The sequence below is a fragment of the Capricornis sumatraensis genome, chromosome 11, assembly GCF_032405125.1.
Source record: "Capricornis sumatraensis isolate serow.1 chromosome 11, serow.2, whole genome shotgun sequence".
NCBI classification, from domain to species: domain Eukaryota; kingdom Metazoa; phylum Chordata; class Mammalia; order Artiodactyla; family Bovidae; genus Capricornis; species Capricornis sumatraensis.
Genome location: NC_091079.1, coordinates 92,573,723 through 92,598,691, shown reverse-complemented (window position 1 = coordinate 92,598,691; position 24,969 = coordinate 92,573,723). Strand labels below are relative to the sequence as shown.

The window sequence follows — 24,969 nt, the reverse complement described above, 5'->3', positions numbered from 1 at the left end:
TATTTACATTTTTCCACCTATAACATAAACTTCTGGAACTCTCAGTTCATCACATAGAAGACATTCAACAGCTGCTAACTAACCAAACAAATTAGAAGTTAAAAGTTTTTGGTCTCTTCCTTTTATATATTTATATAAACTTAATTAATCAGCCAATTAACAGATATTAAGAAATGCCACAGTCATATACATGAACACTGGGCAAGTTCTGGTGCCTAGGTAGTTTTTTATTTCCCTTCAGACATTGACACAAGATCTCAAAAGGAAATGTACTAATAACTGATAACTGATAATAATTTATCCTAGTTTATAACATTTTCTTCAGGAAAATTTAGCTTATAATATTACCTGCTTGGCATTTAGAAAGACAAATGTTTTCCCTTTGAAGATTTGTTTTCTTTCCTGGCGTCCTGATAGATCAATATCTTTACTTTCAATAGCTGGTTCATCAACAGGTGGGTAAAAACTATAAAAAATTAAGTATATTATAATTACATACTACACTGTACATTAAATTTGTAAACAGAATTTGGCAATCTGGACTAGAAAACTAGAAAGGCTTAATTTCCATAATACAATTGTATTGTTAAAGAGTTTTACCTGGGACTAAAGGACTGAATGCTTTTACTATAAATATAACGACAGGTGCAACACAGAACAGCAGAACTGTTCTTTATTTTCTAAAACTACATAATGTAAGAGCAGGCAATCCTAACAAGAGACAATTACATATATATAAACCAAATGATTATGTGAATTACAAATGGCTGAGAGAAAAAGCAATACAAAGAAGCTTTTAAAAAGTGATAAAAGTAAAACCAAAACTGACAAAAAAAAAAACAAATGGTTGAAATACCATCCATTAGAAATCAAATTCTATTTGCATATTAGACTTGCTTCCATGAGTGTGTGCTCAGCCTCTCCACTGTGCCTGACTCTTTGAGACTTCAAGGACTGTAGCCTGCCAGGCTCCTCTGTCCATGGAATTTTCCAGGTAAGAATACTGCAGCAGGTTGCCATTTCCTACTCGGATCTTCCCAACCCAAGGATCGAACCTGTGTTTCCTGGTTCTCCTACACTGAAGGCAGATTCTTTGCCACTGAGCCACCTGGGAAACCTCATCGTGTTTGGTTATAAATCTCTTCGGAGAAGCTCAGGAAATTTTAGAACCTACATTTTGTCAGTTTAAATACAATTTTCAAAGATTTAAAAACACAATCTTTTAGCTCTTTAAGGTAATACTCTCCTTAAGCTAATACTATAAACACATCTTAGTCATCCATAGATATTAGGGAATAGAAGAAAATAGAAACATAAAACCAAAAAATAATTACTAAAACTTCTCATCAGTCCATAGTTTCAACATTCTATGTAGTCAGTTCTTTTGTTAGAGCTATTAACTGACCAGTCTTTTAGTTTCTCTACCTTCTAGTAAAAATTACTAATGTTCATGGATAGACTTAATATTGTCAACATGTCAGTTCTTCCCAACTTGATCTATAAAAATAAACGCAATCCAAATAACTTGAGGAAGAACAAGGTTAGAGTACTGACACTACCAGAATTCAAGGCTTAATATAAAGTGGCAGTAATCAAGAGAGTGTGTTGCTGACGAAAAAAAGAGACAGATCAGTGGAAGAGAACAGAGAACCCAGAAATGGACTCACATAAATAGAGTCAACTGATCTTTTACAATGAAGTTTACAGTCTTTTCAACAACTGGTGATGAAACTGGACATTCACATATTAAAAAAAAATGAATTTACATTCAGATCATATACTTTTCACAAAAAATAACTCACAATGGATCACAGACCTAAATATAAAAGCGAAAGTATAAAACTCCTAGAAGATAACACAGGAGAACATCTAGATGGCCCTGGATATGGAGACGACTTTTTAGATATAACACCAAAGGCGTGATCCATGAAATAAATGATTGATAAGTGAGACTTCATTAAAATTAAAAAGTTCTGCTCTGCGAAAGATAATGTCAGGAGAATGCAAAGACAAACCACAGACTGGGAGAAAACATTTGCAAAACACAAATCTTATAAAGAACTGTTATCAAAAATATATAAAGAACTCTTAAAATTCAACAATAAGAAAACAAACAACCTGATTTTTAAAAACAGCTGAAGACTTTATTAGATACCTCCTCAAAGAAATATAGAGAGCAAATATGCATATGGAAAGATGCTTAGTATCATCATGTATCATCAAGAAAATGCAAATTAAAGCAAAGAGATACAATACACAATTAAACTTAATAATTTCCTAAACTTTCATTTACCATGTTTGTTTCAGGCTAATGTATCTTTTGGGCCTGTGATTTTATTACAAGATAATAAGTTAACTTGTACCCATTTCATGGATGTTGGCAGAAGACAGGAGACTCCTGGGTCAGAGAAAAGCCAGCAATAAGCCTTACTGTGTTTGCAGCAGCTCCCTAATACCAAGTTCCATGGGGATGACACAGACAGTACCTCCCTAGAGCAGTGTTACAATGAACTTAGGAATCCACCCATTTTATAAGAAGCTTTCAGCAGCCCTGCTCTTTGTCCTTGGAAGCAGATATTACTTCATCCCTCCAGGTTTCTCACTGTAAACAGAACCCTGAGAAATGGCCTTAGGCATAGGGCAGTCAGAGCCTTACACTGTTGAAATATTCAGCTAGTTTTGTGTGATGTAAGGACTCTCTTCCAACAGTGTTTTCTCAAAGCAATGCTTGTTGTTTGAAATAAAGTAACTGAGAAAGCACTCTGTAATATGAGAAACTCTGCGAATTTTCAAATAAAGGGAAACTCCCTTTATCTTGAGGGATCATTTTTTTAATATTCAGACATAAACAATATTTTAATGGACTTCCTATATTAGAGCACAGAGTATCAAAATTAAATACTTCTTTTAAATGGAATCATCTATAATGGTACTTCTATAACAGTGTAAGAAAATCAGACATCACTAACCACATCAGGTACTCTATCTTACCCCTGACTTACTGTTTCATGGTAACAGTGCAGAGATGCAGACATAATTGCAACAAAAGGACTACACTTTTTGTTAGGTAAAAATATTATAGTTTGCTTGCTTGCATGTTTATTTTTTATGTCATATCCTTTTATAAACCATCTTACTACTATTTAATATCTTTAATTTAATCTTTTCTCTATTTAATAACTGAGTATACAGTCCTGCATAAACATATCAAAATGGATCCCAAAAGGTATATGAATCTATTAAGGCAAAAAACTACATAATTTAAAATAGTATTAAAACTTGATTATCAAACATGAACTAATAGTCTTTCCTAGTAAACACTGAGTTAGGAGTTATTGAACAATCTTAGAGTTAGGGATGTTTCATTACGCCCATTGAAGTTAATACAGCCACAAATTGAAGTCAGAAAAAAAACCATGCTTAACCTAAAGTAAAAAACAACAAAAAAGCAAGTTGAATACACTGAGATTCTAAATAAGTAAGAATCAATGACTGATTCTAAAAATTCCAAAAACCATAAAACATATCAGCAGTAGTAAACACTTATCATATCCCTCCATTCCTAAATAATCTAGAATTAAAATGGTTTATTAGCTGTAACAAGAGTCATTATTTACAGTATTTATCAACTTTTCTAGGGAGACTCATAATAAGCACTAAGCAAGCTGGGCTTCCCTGACGGCTCAGCTGGTAAAGAATCCGCCTGCAATGCAGAAGACCCCACATCGATTCCTCGGTCAGGAAGATCCCCTGGAGAATGGATAGGCTACCCACTCCAGTATTTTGGGGCTTCCATTTTGACTCAGCTGGTAAAGAATCCAGTGCAATGCGGGAGATCTGGGTTCGATCCCTGGGTTAAGAAGGTCCCCTGGAGAAGGGAAAAGCTACCCACTCCAGTATTCTAGCTTGGAAAACTCCATGGACTATGTCTATGGGGTCGTAAAAAGTCCAAGAGGACTGAGCGACTTTCAAGTTGGTAGTAAGTGAAGTTTCAGAGGAGAGATCAGTGCTTTCAAGTTCTCACGGGGATCTAGGACTCAAAAAAGGTTAAGAATCATCTATTTCAAAATCTCAGGAATTCTCTGGTGGCCCAGTAGTTAGGACTCCATGTTTTCACTGCTGAGGGCCTGGATTCAAACCTGCAAGCCACTTGGTGTGGCCGAAAAATAAATAAAATATGATGATTCCTTTCTAGAGGAAATCATATTATCTGTTAACCAGATAATAAAATTCATGAGACCTCCCAAGTGGAAACTGAAAACAAAGAGAAAATCTGATGTTCAGTTACTTTTAAAAGCAAATACACATTATCAGGTATAAATAGTTTGTAAAAACATCTGCACTGGGCAAATTAGTTTAAAATAGCTAGTAATATTTTATATATATTTTATGTACATATACACATATATATATTAAAGGAGAAAGGGAGACTACACTAAAGCCTTTGACTGTGAGGATCACAACAAACTGTGGAAAATTCTTAAAGAGATGGGAACACCAGACCACCTTATCTGACTCCTGAGAAACTTGGATGCAGTTTAAGAAGCAACAGTTGGAACTGGACATGGAACAAAGGACTGGTTCCAAATTGGGAAAGGAGTATGACAAGACTGTATATTGTCACCCTGCTTATTTAACTTATATGCAAAATACATCATATGAAACCCAGGCGGGATGAAACACAAGCTGGAATAAAAATTGCTGGGAGAAATATCAACAGCTTCAGACAAGCAGAAAATACCCCCCTAATGGCAGAAAGCAAAAAGGAACTAAAGAGCCTCTTAATGAAACTGAAGAGGAGAGTGAAAGAGCTGGCTTAAAATTCAACATTCAAAAAATGAAGATCATGGCATCTAGTTCCAACACTGGTGGCAAATGGAAAAAAAGTGGAAGCTGTGACAGATTTTCTTTTCTTGGGCTCCAAAATCACTGCAGTGAATGCAGCCATAAAACTTAGAGACACTGACTCCTTGAAAGAAAAGCTATGACAAACCTAGACAGCATATTAAAAAGCAGACATATCACTTTCCTGGCAAAGGTCCATATAGTCAAAGCCATGACTTTTCCAGTAGTCATGTACAGATTTGAGAGTGGGACCATAAAAAAAGACTGAGCACTGCAGAACTGAAAATATCTAGTACCAGAATTGTGGTACTAGAGAAACTCTTCAGATTCCCTTGAATAGCAAGACCAAATCAGTCAGTCCTAAAGAAATCAAATTCTGAATATTCACTGGAAGGACTGATACTGAAGCTCCAATAACTTTGGCCACCAGATTTGAAGAGCTGACTCATTGGAAATGACCCTGATGCTGGGAAAGATTGAGGACAGGAGTAGAGGGGGCAACAGAGGATGAGACGGTTGGATGCCATCAACCAACTCAATGAACATGAGTTTCAGGAAACTCTGGGAGATGGTGAAGGACAGGGAAGCCTGGCATGCTGCAGTCGACAGGGTTTTAAAGAGTCAGACACAATTGAGCAACTAAGCAACAACAATATTTTAAAACTGGTAATGAAATAATTAGCATGAGTAAACCACAATCACAGAAAACTACTCAATCTGATCACACGGACCACAGCCTTGTCTAAGTCAGTGAAACTATGAGCCATGCCATGTAGGGCCACCCAAGATGGAAGGGTCATGGTAGAGAGTTCTGACAGAATGTGGTCCACTGGAGAAGGGAATGGCAACCACTTCAGTACTCTTGCCTTGAGAACCCCATGAACAGTATGAAAAGGCAAAAGGATAGGACACTGAAAGATGAAATCCCCAGGTCAGTAGCTGCCCAATATGCTACTAGAGATCAGTGGAGAAATAACTCCAGAAAGAATGAAGGGATGAAGCCAAAGCAAAAACTATACCCAGCTGTGGTGTGACTGGTGATGGAAGCAAGATCCGATACTGTAAAGAGCAATATTGCATAGGAACCTGGAATGTTAGGTCCATGAATCAAGGCAAATTGGAAGTGGTCTAACAGGAGATGGCAAGAGTGAACACTGACATTCTAGGAATCAGCGAACGAAAATGGACTGGAATGAGTGAATTTAACTCAGATGACCATTATATCTACCACTGTGAGCAAGAATCTCTTAGAAGAAATGGAGTAGCCATCATAGTCAACAAGAGAGTCTGAAATGCAGTACTTGGATGCAATCTCAAGAACGACAGAATGATCTGTTTGTTTCCAAGGCGAACCATTCAATATCACACTAATCCAACTCTATGCCCCAACCAGTAATGCTGAAGAAGCTGAAGTTGAACGGTTCTATGAAGACCTATAAGACTTCTAGAACTAACACCCAAACAAGATGTCCTTTTCATTATAGGGGACTGGAATACAAAAGTAGGAAGTCAAGAAACACCTGGAGTAACAGGCAAATTTGGCCTTGGGAGTACAGAATGAAGCAGGACAAAGGTTAAAGAGTTTTGCCAAGAGAACACACTGGTATAGCAAACACCCTCTTCCAACAGTACAAGGGAAGACTCTATACATGGACATCACCAGATGGTCAATACCGAAATCAGACTGATTATATACTTTCCAGCCAAAGATGGAGAAGCTCTATACAGTCAGCAAAAACAAGACCGGGAGCTGACTGTGGCTCATCATGAACTCCTTATTGCCAAATTCAGACTTATATTGAAGAAAGTGGGGAAAACCACTAGACCATTCAGGTATGACCTAAATCAAATCCCTAACGATTATACAGTAGAAGTGACAAATAGATTGAAGGGACTAGATTGGATAGACAGTGCCAGATGAACTATGGATGGAAGCTTGTAATGTTGTACAGGAGGTGTTGATCAAACCATCCCCAAGAAAAAGAGATGCAAAAAGACAAAACGGGTGTCTGAAGAGGCCTCACACACAGCTGAGCAACAAAGAGAACCAAAAGGCAAGGGAGAAAAGGGAAGATATACCCACCTGAAAGCAGAGTTCCAAAGGACAGCAAGGAGAGATAAGAAAGCCTTCCTCAGTGATCAGTGCCAAGAAACAGAGGAAAATAATAGAATGTTAAAGACTAGAGATCTCTTCAAGAAAATTAAAGATACTAAGGGAACATTTCATGCAAGGATGGGCACAATAAAGGACAGAAATGGTATGGACCTAGCAGAAGCAGAAGAGATAAGAAGTGGCAAGAATACACAGAAGAACTATACAAAAAAGACCTTCACGACCCTGATAACCACGATGGTGTGATCACCCACCTGGAGCCAGATATCCTGGAATGCGAAGTCAAGTGGGCCTTAGGAAGTATCATCATGAATGAAGGTAGTGGAGGTGATGGAATTCCAGTTGAGCTATTTCAAATCCTGAAAGATGATGCTGTGAAAGTGCTGCACTCAATATGCCAGCAAATTTGGAAAACTCAGCAGTGGCCACAGGACTGGAAAAGGTCAGTTTTCATTCCAATTCCAAAGAAAGGTATTGCCAAAGAATGCTCAAACTACCACACAATTGCACTCATCTCACACACTAGTAGTGTTCAAAATTCTCCAAGCCAGGCTTCAACAGTACGTGAACCATGAACTTCCGGATGTTCAGCTGGTTTTAGAAAAGGCAGAGAAACCAGAGATCAAATTGCCAACATCTGCTGGATCATCAAAAAGGCAAGAGAGTTCCAGAAAAACATCTATTTCTGCTTTACTGACTATGCCAAAGCCTTTAGACTGTGTGGATCACAAAAAATTGTAGAAAATTCTGAAAGAGATGGGAATACCAGAGCACCTCACCTGCCTCTTGAGAAAACTATATGCAGGTCAGGAAGCAACAGTTAGAACTGGACATGGAACAACAGACTGGTTCCCAATAGGAAAAGGAGTACGTCAAGGCTGTATATTGTCACCCTGCTTATTTAACTTCTATGCAGAGTATATCATGAGAAACGCTGGGCTGGAAGAAGCACAAGCTGGAATCAAAATTGCCGAGAGAAATATCAATAACCTCAGATATATAGATGACACCACCCTTCTGGCAGAAAGTGAAGAGGAACTAAAGAGCCATTTGATGAAAGTGAAAGAGGAGAGTAAAAAAGTTGGCTTAAAGCTCAACATTCAGAAAACGAAGATCGTAGCATCTGGTCCCATCGCTTCATGGCAAATAGATGGGGAAACAGTGGAAACAGTGGCTGACTTTATTTTTCGAGGCTCCAAAATCACTGCAGATGGTGATTGCAGCCATGAAATTAAAAGTCGCTTACTCCTTCGAAGAAGAGTTATGATCAACCTAGACAGCCTATTAAAAAGCAGATTACTGGAGAAAGAAATGGCAACCCACTCCAGTAATCTTGCCTGGAGAATTCCATGAACAGAGGAGCCTGGCAGGCTACAGTCCATGGGGTTGCAGAGTCAGGCATGACTGAGCAACTATCACTCACACTCATTCTTAATAGTGCCCTTCCTAAATACCATGGGGAATACAACAGTTTCTAGAGAAGCACTTTGAGCACTCAAAGCTTTGTTTTCTAACTGGTATTCCTCAGTCGCTTGCCCACCAGTTACTCCTATGGTTCTAGCATATATCTTCTGAGAATTAATAGCAATGTTTGGAAGCAAGGTTTCACACTTAACCGTGATTAATACAGTTTATGCCTGCATATGCTCTAGATTTGGAGGATGGTGATTCATTTGATAGGAGACAGTATTTAGATTAGCCATTGTTATGTGCATTTTGATACATTTTTAGCTTCTCAATAAAAGGTGATTTCATGCCTCAGTGAATTCTTCACAGATTTTAAAAATAATGTATATGTGTAAATACAAGTATTTTACTAGAAAGCAAGTATCTTTAAGGAATTCCAGGTGTATAACATGGCCCCATAACTTTCTTCCTAAGTAAGGAGGCTAGATAAATGGTGCTTGATGATAATGTACTCCACCTCCTATTGGAAAATTAACATTATTTACCAAGAAGGAACTAGGGGAATAGGGGGCAGAGACTTGCATTGCTGAAGAGTCAAAAAAAAAACCGCTGAAAATATTTTCTACATGCAAGAAGAAAACATGTATATTGAAAGCAAAGAGAAGAACAAGTGAAGGTGCATGATGAAGCTTTTTTTTAAATGATGTTAGTCTTTCTAGTAACAGGCAAGCTGGGGATTTTAGGTACAACGATCCAGTTTCATTTCTTAAAGCCTAGCTGATATAGCTGATATAGCCACAGTATAGGATCTCTTCCTATTAGACTGCTACCTCATTGAAAGGTTGTAGCTACCTAGAGTTCTTTTTAAGAACAAACTATGGTTATTTTTAAGTTGCTTTGAGGGAACCAAAGAACCTAAAATAGCCCCTGGCCAGTATTTCTCTGAGGTCTCAAGCGTTATTTCTCTGAGAAACTTTGTACATGGTATAGGAGTTTAAGAGTAGCATTGTCTTCTTGCTTTAATTTCTGTACTGGGAATTTCAGCTAATAAACTATGACATGATGAATTCAAAAAAAAAAAAAAAAAGCAGATTACTTTGCCAACAAAGGTCTGCCTAGTCAAAGCTATGGTTTTTCCAGTGGTCATGTATGGATGTGAGGGTTGGACTATAAAGAAAGCTGAGTGCCAAAGAATTGACGCTTTTGAACTGTGGTGTTGGAGAAGACTCTTGAGAGTCCCTTGGACTGCAAGGAGATCAGTCCATCCTAAAGGAAATCAGTCCTGAATATTCACTGGAAGGGCTGATGCTGAAGCTGAAACTCCAATATTTTGGCCACCTCATGCGAAGAGCTGACTCATTAGAAAAGACCCTGATGTTGGGAAAGATTGAAGGCAGGAGGAGAAGGGGATGACAGAGGATGAGATGGCTGGATGGCATCACCAACTCAACTGGCATGAGTCTGAGTAAACTCTGGGAGTTGGTGATGGATAGGGAGGACTGGCGTGCTGCAGTCCATGGGGTTGCAAAGAGGTGGACACGACTGAGTGACTGAACTGAACTGAGTTAATACTTAATTTAAATTTGTAGTAAAATATTTAATTTGCATAGAATTTTAGATTTTTTTTAAACTTCCTCAAACCTGTTATGTCATTTAGACTATAAGCTACTGACCTACATTTTAAGTATGTTCTTATGTTGACTAAAAACAGTCACCATTTTATAGTGACCAGTATTCTAACCATGCAATCTGAAAAGAAAAATCACAAGTGTATTTCTCCCAAACCGCCATTTATGTTACTGCAGATGTGATGCTGCAGTAGGTACAGTAGACAGATCCTCAGTCCGGTGGTTTTCAAATTTAGCACAGCATCCAAAAAATTACATAACTAAGAAAGCTATTATGAATCAATCTTTCCAGATATTGCAATTAGTTATATTTCTTTCAATAAGCACCTATTACAATTCAGTAAGCTCAGACTTAATGTATACCAGTAGTTAAATAATACTAATAATACGAAATACTTAAAACATTGAGCAGGACAGGTATTAGCCTCATTTTTCAAAGAAGGTAATAAGCTCGATTTCTAAGGCCACAGCCCTGTTCATATTCTGGTCCAAGACTCCAGCTCTGTAACAGGGCTGCAGCACCTCACAATTCCAGGTGCCCTGCGTGCACGATGCCTGGCCCCAGCATGTGTGTCCACTGGTCCTACCTCGGGGTCATTACTATCCTTCAATATTTTTCTTTAAATGTTGGCACACATGTCATACCTGTTTCACCAGGATAAAGAACAATCAACAAAGAATTGCTTGGGAAACTTTCTGCAGACACTAACAAAAAATTTTCATTAATAACACCAAACTGTAATGTTACATCCTGATATAATCAATAAAGAGGGAATTAACCTAAATCAAGCCAGTGCAATCATATTTTGTATCTCATGTTTTGTTATATTTCAAATACAAAATATACCTTTCAATTTCTGGAGGTTGTTTCCTGGACTGAACTGCTTTAAGAAATTCAGTAAAATATTCTGGTTTTACAATCGGACGCCCACAAATGAGTGCACATATTGTCTAAAAAGAAGAAAACATGTGAATACATATACTCATACCCTAGTTTTTTTAAAGTTCTATTTTTCCTTGCATCGCTTTAAATTTATAACAGAGACACAATCTATAAAACAGAAGTCTGTTTTGTGTCATGGCTTAGTTTTAGTGTACAAATCCCTATAAAATCACTTGATTATAAGAAGCTACCAATTACAATATATCGGGGGGGACAGACTGGGAGTTTGGGGCTGATGTAAACTCAGTGCTATATTGAAAATAGATAACCTACTGTATAGCACAAGGGACTCTGTTCCATAATCTGTAGTAACCTAAATGGGAAAAGAATTTGAAAAATAATAGATATATGTGTATGTATAACTGAATCACTCTGCTATACAACTGAAACTAACACAACATTGTGAAATCAACTCTATTCCAATAAATACAAAAATTAAAAATAAACTGTGGTAACCAAAATTCATGTAAGTTAAGATCCCTACAGAACAAAGGTCTATATGCTAGAAAAGCAGTAAGACCAGTGAAATAACAAATAAACGTAATACATGGGCAAATTCGAGTATCAATAAACAATAACTATTAAAGGTGAAAAAAAAAGAAGTCACAAATTACAGTACTGATATAAAAACTGCTGGAGGCGGGCCCGAACAACATAACAAAATACAAGTCAATTTAAAAATGTATACCAATTATAAAAACATTAAAATGTACATCTTAGAATTAAGGAAATGTAACATCTGCCCTAGAGAAAACAGTATCAAGAGATAAACATGAGATAGATCTTTCAGTGATTATATAAATTATGGAATAGTATTTTTAATGGAGAAGGAAATGGCAACCACTCCAGTATTCTTGCCTGGAGAATCCCAGGGACCGAGGAGCCTGGTGGGCTTCCATCTATGGGGTTGCACAGAGTCGGACATGACTGAAGTGACTTAGCAGCAGTAGCAGTCTTTTTAAGAAAGTATATAAAAGAATAACTGGTGTTGAACAAAAAGCTCAAAGTAAGTATACACAGGTGGAGTAGAGGAAGAAACTTCACCTAGCAGGTGAATTAAACCATAGCCTCAAATAAGTTATATCCACAGTTTGAGAAAGATTAAAAAATATCACCACTGGCAATGAAAATAAAGAAGATTCAGCATAATTCTAAGAAATAATCCAGCTAAAGAGCTTGTAAGTGTGCTTCTAATAAACACGGGGAATTACCTAAATGTGAGCAAGCAATTTAGGGTACCTCTCAAGAATGGAATCTGAAAGTTATGAACCTCAAATATGAATGAAATAATTGACTTCCTTCATGAAGCAGTAATGAGCAATTCAACACTGGACTGAGTAAGCTCCAACACATGTGATCTTGGGCAAAGGATTTAGTTGCTCCAAGCCTCAGTTCCCTCTTTAGAAAACAAAAGCTGGACTGAATGTTTACGTTCCCTTTTGGTTTTAACATTCAATGATTTTAAAAATAAACTAACCTGTAGTGGGGGACAATTTACAAAAAAAAAATAAATACAGTGACAAATTTCTTTTTGGTACATGATTGACCAGAATATTGAAAAAGGAGTATTGCTCTACAAACCATTGCTGGAATATATACAGTACTCTCTAATATGCAGGGACTGATGGTCATTAGCATCCCAGTCACTGGAACAGGATGTACTATGGTAAATGGAAGCTGGTTTCCCAGTCTGTCAAAGACTGAGTAAAGTATCTTTCAAAACCACCTAACTGTCTTTGCTCTTACTTTATATCCAGCAAGCAAGGGCTTGATTACCTATTTCATGTCTCAGGGACCTTGGTATCTTTAAGGGGACTATGCTGGAGCCATATGTAAATATTCTGGTCACTATAAAGGTGTAACTCTACTGTAAATTAATAAATGAACATTCTGAATTATGAATCTATTATCTGGGTTTATTAGCATAAATTAGTACTCAAGCTAATCACTTTGTTGAATTTATAAATCAATTTCATAAACTTACAAAGATGAAACAATCTCTGATCAGAGAAAACCCTGCCAAGGCACAAGTTTAACATGAGGTTCAATCTGGACAGCAAGGCTTTCTTTCTCTATGACACCTATTTAGCTATAACACACATATTCTAATTTAATTAACTATACAGCAAAGGATTTTTGTATCATCTAATAAAGGAATCTATATATTTGCTTTTTTTCACCGTAGATATAAGCCTAAAACAATCTCAGATTATCTATAGTCGAACTGTTGAAAGGAGACAAATCACCTCCCAAAGTCATTCTTCAATTAGCTTTGGATTAACCAAATCTGATGAAGATGCAAAATCTGAAAACATACCAAAATATACCATTATTTTAACAAATAGCATCTTCTAAAGGCTTATATCTACATATCTCTAGACTGTGATGATACATTAAGGTAATATTAAACTATAAAAATTTTTTGTGATTAGGGCCTAAAGCCAAATAAAAATTAAACAAAAGAGCATGAAACAGTGAGATATATCAGAGACTAGAGGAAGACACAGACCGCCTACTTTGAAGATGGGCAGTTGATCTCTAAATGCTTTGCTTTTAGACTGAAAACATTTCTTGGTGAAAGGATTACATAAGTCATTTAAATGCTAAATCAAAATTTGAAATATAATTTCATGTGCTTTTTGCTTGTTCTAGATAATAAACAGTGTTTCTGAAAAACCATTCTTAGCTTACACGGTAGGTATGGGGTTGTTTGGCATATACATATCTACAGCCAACAGTTCGGATAGTTTTATAGTAAATGACTTTAAGACATTTTTGTATAATGGGTAAATGAAAAAACTTAAATTCACAGAACTTACTTTAACATAATAACAAAGCACTGAACTTACTTTAATGGTAACTTTAACTGATACCATGACAAGATGAGTACATCTCTCTGTCCAATTGTTTACAGTAAGTCCTCCGAGTTGCAATATGGCATGACTTAAAGCAGTTTTCCCAGAGACATCTAAACAAGAAGAGCATGCAACCAAAGGTTCATACTCTACTCTGTAAATAAAAGTAAGTTACATAAATTTATTATATAGTAAACTCAAGCTCACATCACACACTGTTATTTTGATTTTTACGTATTACTATACATTCCAACTTAGCTCCAACAAAACTATCAGTCTTAAGTTGCAATTAAGAAAAAAACCAAAGATCAAAAGATTAACATTACACTTCGACCTATGCAGAATCAATCAAAAGTAGCTCCATCAAGATTCTCAGGGCCCACTCAAATTCTCATTCACTGTTTGTCAGTTCTGTGTGTTTAACAAAATGCACTAACCACATATAGTGCAAAGTTCACTACTAGGCAAAATTCACTACTATCCTACTATGCTAAGTAGGATCAAAATAGACTAGCTCCAACTCATTATTTATAAATATCCTTTTCCTTTAGAATTTGATTGGTCCAAAATAAAGTTGTCCATATTAATATCAATTTCAAAATTCTTACCTGAATTTACTTTCAAATACTCCAAAGGTAACTCTATCCCCTGACTTCAAAATTTGAGAAAGACCATTCTGCATTTTCTCCTCATTAACAAAGGTACCATACTTAGAATTATCTTTTACTGTCAATACAGGAATTTCATCTGTTTGACTCTAAAAATAAATAAATAAATAAATAAATAATTTGAAATCTCTTACTATTGCATAAATACTATTCCTAAGGGCAAAGGTTTCAAAAGAAAAGGTTGATAACTTTTGGAATAGGCGCTAGGTGGCTAACCTCCCAACACAGTACATAACACAGTTATTGTTTTGGTTGCATGCAAAGAATGATTACTCAACTAGCAATTAAGAGAAAAACGTCTTAATTTCAGAATCATTCCTCTTAGAACATATATTTTCTTTATTTTTGCTAAGTCAGTGGAGATTTTCCTGACCTCTCAATTTGAGGACTATCTGCTTTTGTATAGACTGTTTCACATATAAAATGACAGTTTCATTCCTAAGGTTTTTGTTTTTTTTAAAGTATTATCAAAATCACATAGAAAAAAAATCAATCCAATGAGAAAAAGCTAGAGTGTTTAATTTGAAGTAACAATTTTATTTTTTCTTTAGGATTTTTAACAATAATGCTTTTTTTTAATCCAAAAGAATATAGACACAAAACCTAAACATTACTGAACAGATCCAGTGTTTGCTGCTGATACACAGTCTTACCTCAAAATAGTGGTTTTTCTTTCTTCATTATCACCAGCATTACCATGAGCACGGCTCTTGGGGTTTAATTATATAACACACCAAAACAAACTCAGTCATTCAAAGGAGCTGTGGGGCATATATACCAGCTGTTTTCCCTAGTAAAGCAAATCATTCTCCCTCTGAAAACCTAAGATATATGGCAAATATGAGTGTTCATATGGCTATACAACTCTTTAAAGGAGGAATCAAGAATCCAGCCACTGCTCTATTTCCAGGCTTTGGCACAGTACTGACACATAGTAAGCAAGCATTCAATATGCGAGTGCTTACATACTGAGGAGGAGGAAATGGCAAACTGCTCCAGTATTCTTGCCACAAGAACTCAATGGACAGCATGAAAAGGGCAAAAGATATGACTGAGAAGATGAGCCCCGTAAGTTGGAAGGTGTTTGATATGCTACTGGGGAAGAGAGGAGGGCAGTTATTAACAGCTTCAGAAAGAATGAGGCCGCTGGGTCAAAGCAGAAACGATGGTCAACTGTGGATGTGTCTGGTAGAGAAAGTAAACTCTGATGCTGTAAAGAACAATACTGCATAGGACCCTGGAATGTTAGGCCCATGAATCATGGTAAAGTAAAAGTGGTTAAGCCCGAGACGGCAAGAGTGAACATTGACATCTTAGGGATTAGTGAACTAAAATGGATGGGATTGGGCAAATTTAATTAAGATGACCAATATATCTACTACTGTGGGCAAGAATCCCTTAGAAAAAAATGGAGTAGCCATCACAGTCAACAAAAGTCTGAAATGCAGTACTTGGGTGCAGTCTCAAAAATGAAAGAATGATTTCAGTTTGTTTCCAAAGCAAACCATTCAACATCAGAGTAAAACAAGTCTATGCCCCAACCACTGATGCCTAAGAAGTTGAAGTTGACTGGTTCTATGAAGACCTATAAGACCTTCTAGGACTAACACCCACCCAAAAAAGATGTCCTTTTCATCACAGGGGAGTGGAATGCAAAATAGGAAGTCCAGAGGTACCTGGGGCAACAGGCAAGTTTGGCCTTGGAGTACAAAATGAAGCAGGGCAAAGGCTAACAGAGTTTTGCCAAGAGAACACATTGGTCATAGCAAATACCCTTTTCCAACACAAGAAACAACTCTACACAAGGACATCACCAGATGGTTAATATCAAAATGGACTGATTATATTTTTGCAGCTGAAGATGGAGAAGATCTATACAGTCAGCAAAAATTAAGACTTGGAGTTTACTGTGGCTCAGATCATGAGCTCCTTACTGCAAAATTCAGGCTTAAATTGAAGAGAGTAGGGAAAACTACTAGGCCATTCAGGTGCGACCTGAATCAAATTCCTTATGATTATACAGTGAAAGAGATGAACAGATTCAGGGATTAGATCTGATAGATGGAGTGCCTGGAGAACTAAGGACAGAAGTTCATAACATTGTACAGGAGGCAGCAACCAAAACCATCCCAAAGAAAGAGAAATGCAAGAAGGCAAAGTGATCGTCTGAAGAGGCTTTATAAGTAACTGAGCAAAGAGGAGCGAAAGGCAAAGGAGAAAGGGAATGATATACCAAACTGTATGCGGAGTTCTAGAAAATAGCAAGGAGAGATAAGAAGGCCTTCTTAAATGAACAATGCAAAGAAATAGAGGAAAATAAAAGAATGGGAAAGACCAGAGATCTCTTCAAGAAAACCGGGAGATATCAAGGTAATATTTCATGCAAAGATGAGCACAATAAATGGCAGAAATGCTAAGGACCTAACAGAAGAAGAAGATTTTAAGAGATGGCAAGAATACACAAAACTATACAAAAAAGGTTTTAATGATCTGGATAACCACAGTGGTGTGATCTTTCACCTAGAGCCAGACATTCTGGAATGTGAAGTCTTAGGGCCTTAGGAAGCATTACTACAAACAAAGCTAGTGGAGGTGAGGGAATTTCAGCCAAGTTATTTTAAGAACCTAAATGATGATGCTTTTAAAGTGCTGCACGCAATATGACAGCAAATCTGCAGAACTCAGCAGTGGCCACAAGACTGGAAAAGGTCAATTTTCATTCCAATCCCAAACAAGGGCAATGCCAAATAATGTTCAAACATACGACTGTGTTCATTTCAAATGCTAGTAAGGTTAAGGTCAAAATCCTTCAAGCTAGGCTTCAGCAGTACGAGAACCAAAAACTTCCCAGATGTTCAAGCTGGGTTTAGAAAAGGCAGAAGAACCAGAGATCAAACTGCCAACATTCACTGGATCATACAGAAAGCAAGGGAATTCCAGGAAAATATGTATCTCTGCTTCATTGATTATGTTAAAGCCTTTGATGATGTGGATCACAACAAACTGTGGAAACTGTTAGAGAGATGGGAATACCAGACCACCTTACCTGTCTCCTGAGAAACCTGTATGTGTTTCAAAAAACAACCAGACATTAGAACCAGACATGGAACAACTGATGGGTTCAAAACTGGGAAAGGAGTACAAAGCTGTACACTGTCACCCTGCTTATTTAACTTCTATGCAGAATACATCATCCAAAATGTCAAGCTGGATGAATCACAAGCTGGAATCAAGATTGCCGGGAGAAATATCAACAACCTCAATATGCAGATGATACCACTCTAATGGCAGAATGTGAAAAGGAACTAAAGAGCCTCTTGATGAGGGTGAAAGAGGAAAGTCAAAAAGCTGGCTTGGCACTCAACATTCAAAAAACTAAGATCATGGCATCCAAACCCATCCTTTCATGGCAAATGCAGAAAAAGTGGAAGCAGTAACAGACTTTATTTTCTTAGGCTGCAAAACCACTGTGGATGTTGACTGCAGCCATGAAATTAAGACGCTTGCTCCTTGGAAGGAAAGGTATTGACAGAACTAGGCACTGTATTATCGCAAAGCAGAGACATCACTTTGCCAACAAAGGTCTACCTAGTCAAAGCTATGGTTTTTCCAGTAGTCATGTAGGGATGGGAGGGTTGGACCCTAATGAAGGCTGAGCACCAAAGAATGGATGCTTTCGAATTATGGTGCTGGAGAAGACTCTTGTGAGTCCCTTGGACTGCAAGATCAAACCAGTCAACCTGAAAGGAAATCAACCCTGAATATTCATTGGAAGGACTGATGCTGAAACTCCAATACTTTGGCCACCTGATGTGAAGAGCTAACTCACTGGAAAAGACCCTGATGCTGGGAAAGACTGAAAGGAAAAGGAGAAGGGGATGGGAGATGACAGGGTTAGACAGCATCACTGAGTCAACGGACAGGAATGTGAGCAAACTCTGGGAGACAGTGAAAGACAGGGGAGGCTGGCATGCTGCAGTCTATGCAGATGCAGAGAGTCAGACATGAGTTAGCAACTGAACAACGACAACAACAAAAATCACTCAGTAAGTGTTCAAGTAAATATAAACGTGGTCTACTTCATTTGAGTTTCTAAATCACTAAAGCCAAGAGTAAAATACTGAAATAGAAACTTCAAATCTCAAAATAAACAAATACCACCAGCACCACTGCCAAAACATATTTAATTTTGCTAACATTTAAAGAAAACAGTCCTATAAAATGAAAAGTCTCCAAAACTCTCTCTTACATATATGCCAAGGTAGTCTTTCGTGACTTCAATTCCCCTACTGTCAGCAAATGAAATAGTGACTTACCAGGTTGGTTACAGAAAAGTTAGCGGTTAGTGTAGCATGATTTCGACTGATCGACTGATCATCTTCAATTAGGATGCCACAGTTTTTTCTTCCAACAATGTACTCAACACCAGTCAAAAGTCTGTATGGTTCTAAGAGAATTTTTTTAAAAAGTAAACTTACAGATACACATATACATAAACATGTAATTAGATATAGGTATGGCAAAATTTAAATATTTTATTTCGCTATTTAAATGCTAATAACCAACTTTATGTAAATCAAACATGTTTTCTATTAAAGCTTCACTGAAGAAGGCAAATCTAAACAGAATACTCCACCACTTTCCTAAAGAGAAAATAATTTTGAAAATTGTCAGTGCTTGCCCAAATTAACTTATAAATTTAATGCATTACTAAATGAAATCAAAATACTCTGGCGCTTGATAAATTCAAAATTCCGACAGAAAAATATGTGAAAAACTGTTCAGAAAAATGTAAATATTAGGGGAACTTTCTCTACCAGGTGGCAAAATATCCCACAAAGTGATAGCAGTTAAAAAGCGTGGTATTGGATGAAGAGTAAATAATATAGATCACTGCAAGAAAACTCCAAACCAGGTTCAAGTGCATAATTTTGGGAATTTTTTTATATTAAAGGTAACTTTTAGAACAATGGGTAACTTTTAGAACAAAATTTAAAAATTTTGTAAATCACAAATTGGTGGAACGGCATATATGTTGAAGAACAATGGTAACTTTTGGAACAAAATTAAAAAAATTTGTAAATCACAAACTGGTGGAACAGCATGTATGTTGAAGACTAGTAGACTTTAGTCTGGGACCACTGGAGTGGTAGGGTGATTAGGGCAGCTAAATTACACAAGAGTCCAAGTAAGCCTTGACCAGACTTAGATTATATTTTGTCAAACAGATTTTTAACCTAGAGTGGCGTCTTTCAACAAAAAACTTTTGCGGTTGGTTTAGTTACATTTTTCCTAGAAGGATGGCACCCCATAGCTTCCATTACATTCTGAAAAGAGTTCAAGATCCTCTGAAAATTAAGAATGCTACCCACTGGCACTAGGGACATTTTTCTTCCGCGAACTCAAAAAAGCCAGCCATAGGCTACAAATGTTAATGGAAACTTGTCCATCACAGTTTATGTTCTATCTCTGCAATGCTCCAAATCCACAAAGCGCCTTTGAGTCTTTATAATATTTATTACTTACAGTATTACAGTATTTATTTTCCTTACCATTCGTTTGGCCCTCTCCATACTGCCTTACACTGCCGGTCCTTTTAGCTTCTACCTAGATCTTTTTTTTTCAATCACAATGTAAACTTCCTAAGGGCAAGACCAATCGTAGGCTACACCTGCTTAGCTACCAACTAACAACGGCTTACACATTCTAGGCAACCAATTTACATGCAATTTCCATTTTCCATTGCTAGAAATGCAAAAGAGGAAAAAACAAAAAAAACTTCCTCAGTTGTTCTGATGACAAAAAGGTTAAAAAAAAAAAAAAAAAAGCTCGGAAACAAAATCGAAACTGTTTTCCCGTAGTTGCCATTGACACGTCATCTCCGTGGTTCGCAACAAAAATAAACGACGTGCTCAAAACTGTGTCGCCAAGGTCCTGTAGCCTCTGTCAAGGTATTCTGGGCGTTTCCTCAAAAGCTTGAAAACACCAGCTGTCACAACAGGGTACCCGGCCAAGGCTCAATGGGGCGCATCATCGAAGCCCGGCCGCGAGCCGGGCCCGCCAGCTGGGGCGGCCGACCGGACGGAAAGGACCCGGGAGGTCACTGAGCGGCCCAGCGCCCCACGCCTACCCCACCCGCCAGGCCGAAGCCGGGTTCGCAAGCACCAGCCAGCCTGGAAGACCGCGCGGGCCCTCACGCGCACCGGCTCCCACCGCCTCTCAGCGCGCGACCGGAGGCAGCGCGCGAAGGCGGCGGAGGAGGCGGCGACGGACCGGAAGTGCGCTCCGCAAACCCCTCGCCCGCCGCAGCTGCTCTCGGGAAATCGGGCCCCCGCGTTTCCACCTTCTGGCCTTACCTCGGGCAGGGCCCGCGGCGGGGACCAGCTTCCACATGGGCCTAGGTCCCCGAGAGTCCGGCCAACGTGCGGGAGCTGACCACACTGCTGACAGATAGGCGCGGCGGAGACTCTGCAACGTGCGCGCTCAGGGAGCCCGGAAGCCCAGAGACCCGGAAGCCGCGCCCGCCTCAAAAAGGGTAGGGACAGACAGGAGAGTGACATTGGCACTTGGTTGCCACCCGGTGGTTAGGAAAGGAATAGCCGGTCTATATCGAAACGTGCTGTCTAGGATTCCATTTTAAGGTCTTCAAGGAATCCACACGATTATTGATTTTTTTTTTTCCCCTGCTTGTGAATGTAAGTTAACTTTAAAAATCAGCTTCAAAGCAATCTAAACAGACTTTCTAATTAAACATATTAACGTCGTGGCCAGTTATGTAGTTTCTTGCTTTTGCAATTTCTTAAATTGCAGTCACTCCTTGATATGGATCCTAATGATGATGGTAATTACGGTGAATAGAAGAATTTCACCCAAAATAAAGTCATTATTTTTACTCTTCTCCAAGCACAAATAAACTTCTCCTAACTTGTCTGCTTCTTAATGTTGTACTTTCATCTGCTCATGTTCGTGACTCCATGCTCAGTCCCCGTTCAACTCTTTGCAACCCCATGAACTCTATGTAGCCCACCAGGTACCTCTATCCACGGAACTTTCCAAGCAAGAATATTAGAGTGGGTTGACGTTTCCTACTCCAGAGGATCTTTCCAACCCAGGAATCAAACCAGTGTTTCTTGCTGTTGTAGCCAAGCATTCCGGGAAGCAAACTCACTCAGAAGGATAATGCAGCTGTGGAGTGCAGTTTATTACACCAGCGGGCCCAAGGCAGAGTCTCCTCTTAGCCAAGGACCCCGACCAGTTTTTTGTGAAAACCTTATATGCCCTAAGTGTATATGCCCAAACCCAGCTCCCCAAATTCCCTGAAACTAGTCTGAACAAAGGAAAAGAAAGATACAATCAGAGTTAACCTGTGAGTCATATGTCTTAAGCCTAGGTAGTTAACAGTGGACAACTACCAATAGGCCTGTGGTCATACCCCAATAAGCATAATAGAAGTTACGATTCTATTCAGTTACACAGATAATTAGGGTATACTTTTAGGTGAGGGAGAGTCTAGGTATGAGCCCTGGGGCTCTTCCTTCTGGTGGGTCTGGTTTTCCAGTTGGTATGTCGTTTCCATAGATAGTGGGCATATAGCTCCAGGTCCACAGTCCGGCCCAAGATGAAGCCTGTTCTGTCTGTTTCCTCCTTCATTCCCCCTCTTGAAGCTCTTAATTCATAGTATGAGCGTCATTCATATTGGACCCTGGCTCTCCGACTGCCAGTTTGGGAGAACGACACCAACCTTTGGGTTACAAAGTTCATAATACATTGTAAAATAAAGGGTCCACAAAGCAGAACTGTCAAGGCAACTATAACAATGGTAAATACAGTTTTCCACCGATCACCCTTCACCCAAGATAGGACTGAAGTCCAAAAAGGAATGTTTTCATTTGACATTCCTTTTACCTGGTTTTTCATGTCATCTAAAGCAGCTGATACATTGCCAGATAAATCAGGGATATATACACAACATTTAACTTGAATTATAGCACAGGTCCCTCTTTGTGCTGAAATTATGGTTAGTCCCCAAGATGATACTGGCAAGTCCTTGTAGCAGCAGTTGATTGTAGAGCTTCATCTCTTCTTCTTTTTTAAGATGATCTTGGTTTCATGGGGATCAGTGGGGTCCTTTTGTGTAGTCCGTTTGGCGTTCTCTGGGTCTGGGTGGTATGCTTTCTTCACCCTCATGTAGTGTATCCAGGGAGTGACACCTGCAACTTTAACTGTCGTAGGGATGGTTAGAACAACAGTGTATGGACCCTCCCAATGTGGGGCCAAGGAGTCCTGTTTCCATTCTTTGACCCACACCTGATCACTGGGCACAAATTTGTGAATCTGTTCCCCAAGGGGGAACTGCACCCTTTCTTGTACAAACTTAGTTACCTGATTTATTACCTTACCCAGTTGTTCCATGTGCTGTGAAATCTCATCTCCCCTTACCTGAGGCAAATTTGTTGACACCTGTTTTACTTTGGGAGGGGGCCTTCCATACACAATTTCGTATGGAGAATAGCCATGGGACCATGGGGCCATCCTGAGTCTGAGCAGAAACATCGGAAGCAAGTCCATCCAGGAGCAGTCAGTTTCTATGATCCACTTGGAGACTGTCTCTTTAAGTGTCCAGGTGGTTTGTTCCACCATCTCAGAACTCTGGGGCATATATGCAGTGTGTGGTTTCCATTTGATGTTTAAAGTTGTGCTTACTTGTACTAAATCAGCTGCAAAAGCCGGGCCCTTGTCCGATTCAATGCTGGTGGGAAATCCAAATCTGGGAACTATCTTTCTAAGCAGGCACCAGGCTACTTCTAATGCTCTTTCAGTCTGGGTAGGAAAATCTTCTACCCATCCTGAGAACGTATATGCCATGACCAGCAGGTAACGGTAGTTTCAGTGAGGTTTCATTTCAGTGAAGTCCACTTCCAGGTTCAAAGGGTAGTGTGCCTTTCAGCTGAATCCCCGGAGGTTTCCGTCCGTGCCAAGAGGTAGCATTGACCTGTGAGCAGGTAGTGCAGTTCTGAGATTCTGTCCTGCACAGGGAAGGGAGGCGGGGAACCAAGAAATATTTTCAAATTAGCTCTTCCAGTTTATCATGGCCTAGGTGGGTCGCGTGGTGTGTTTGGTTTACAGAGTGGGTGCCAGCTCCTCCGGTGCCAATAATTTGCCACTTGGCAACTCCAACCATCCCTTTTCAGTCTCAATGGCCCCTTCTGCTTTGGCTAGTTGGTTTTGGGCTTCAGTGTGTTTTGGAGAGTCCGGTGTTAGCTCAGGCAGCTCTGCCAATATGAGAGCTCTAATAGGGGCTCCACTTGTCACCCCCAAGCCCTCAGCTGCTTGTTTAGTGGTTTTATCTGCCAGTCTGTTTCCCCGAGCCTGGGAGGCATCCTCTTTTCTATGTCCTCGGCAGTGTACGACTGCGACCCTTCCTGGTTCCCAGACAGCATCTAATAGGGTCAGAATTTCTTCCTTATTTTTAATATCTTTTTCACTAACTGTCAAAAAGCCTCTCTCCTTATACAGAGCCCCGTGTACTTGTAGTGTGGCAAAAGCATACCTGGAGTCTGTGTAAACGTTTGTCTTCTTACCTTTTGACAGCTGGAGGGCCCAGATTAGAGCGTATAGTTCAGCCCGTTGAGCAGACCAGTGTGATGGCAGAGAGCTAGCCTCAACGATGGTTTCTTCCATCACTACTGCATATCCCAACAGTCATGGCCTTTGTTTCACCAGGCTGGTGCCATTGGTGTACAGGACCCAATCTGGGTCCGGGATTGGCAGGTCTCTCAAGAAAAGTCTGCTAGCATAAACTTCTTCTAGGATTTCCTTGCAGTCATGTGAAGGTGCACCTTCACCCACAGGAAGGAGAGTGGCTGGATTCAGAGCCTGACAAGGCTCAATAGTAACATGGGGTAATAGTCCCTGGTACTGAGTAATCCAGGTTGTCAACAGCCATTTATGGGGGTCCCCTCGCAGGAGAGTGTTGACCTCATGTGGGAATTTTATGATCAAATCTTGGCCCAAAGTCAGCTTGGTTGCCTCCCGGACTAGTAAGGCAACCGCAGCAACTGCCCATAAGCATCCCAGCCACCCAGTGGCAACATTGTCCAGCCGTTTCAGGAGATAAGCCACTGGTCTGTCCCATGCCCCCATAGTCTGGGTCAACGCTCCCATAGCCACCTTTGTCCTTTGCAGTCACGTGAAGAGTAAACGGCTTATCAAGGTCTGGCAGGCCCAAGGTGAGTGCTGATGTAATTGTGTCAGGTTTGAGTTCTGTTACCACTGGGACTTGTTGTTTTGCAAGCCTAGGGGGGTTGTCTTCTGCCTAGACCTCAGGGAATTGTTGAGTTATCTCTGTCTCTCTCTGTCTCTCTCTCTCTACTGTTTAGCCAGTCTAGTTTCCCTTCCAGGAGATGGTGCAACCTCCATTCATCTTGAGGGGTTACTGAGAAGGAGAGTAAATAGGTGGTTGAGCCCACTCAAAGAGTGAGTCTTTCATGGAGGCTGGGGGGAAGGTCAC

General features: G+C 39.2%; 1 protein-coding gene across 5 annotated transcripts in view; it reads right to left on the bottom strand.

Annotated features, from left to right (window-relative positions):
* Positions 1-20,922, bottom strand: part of NBN (nibrin) — a 58,079-nt gene extending 37,157 nt beyond the window's left edge. For 3 of the 5 annotated variants that reach the window (XM_068983753.1, XM_068983757.1, XM_068983754.1), the window contains exons 1-6: positions 20,816-20,922; positions 18,776-18,906; positions 14,400-14,548; positions 13,786-13,945; positions 10,841-10,944; positions 349-466 (exon numbers count right to left, since the gene is read on the bottom strand). In XM_068983753.1, coding sequence (XP_068839854.1) covers positions 349-466; positions 10,841-10,944; positions 13,786-13,945; positions 14,400-14,548; positions 18,776-18,906; positions 20,816-20,852 — 699 coding nt within the window. In that variant the 5' untranslated portion in view covers positions 20,853-20,922. Of the gene's footprint in view, positions 1-348; positions 467-10,840; positions 10,945-13,785; positions 13,946-14,399; positions 14,549-18,775; positions 18,907-20,011; positions 20,106-20,672; positions 20,676-20,815 lie in introns of those variants that run through there. The other 2 variants (XM_068983756.1, XM_068983758.1) reach the window with 2 other exon arrangements.
* Positions 20,923-24,969: the final 4,047 nt, after the last annotated feature.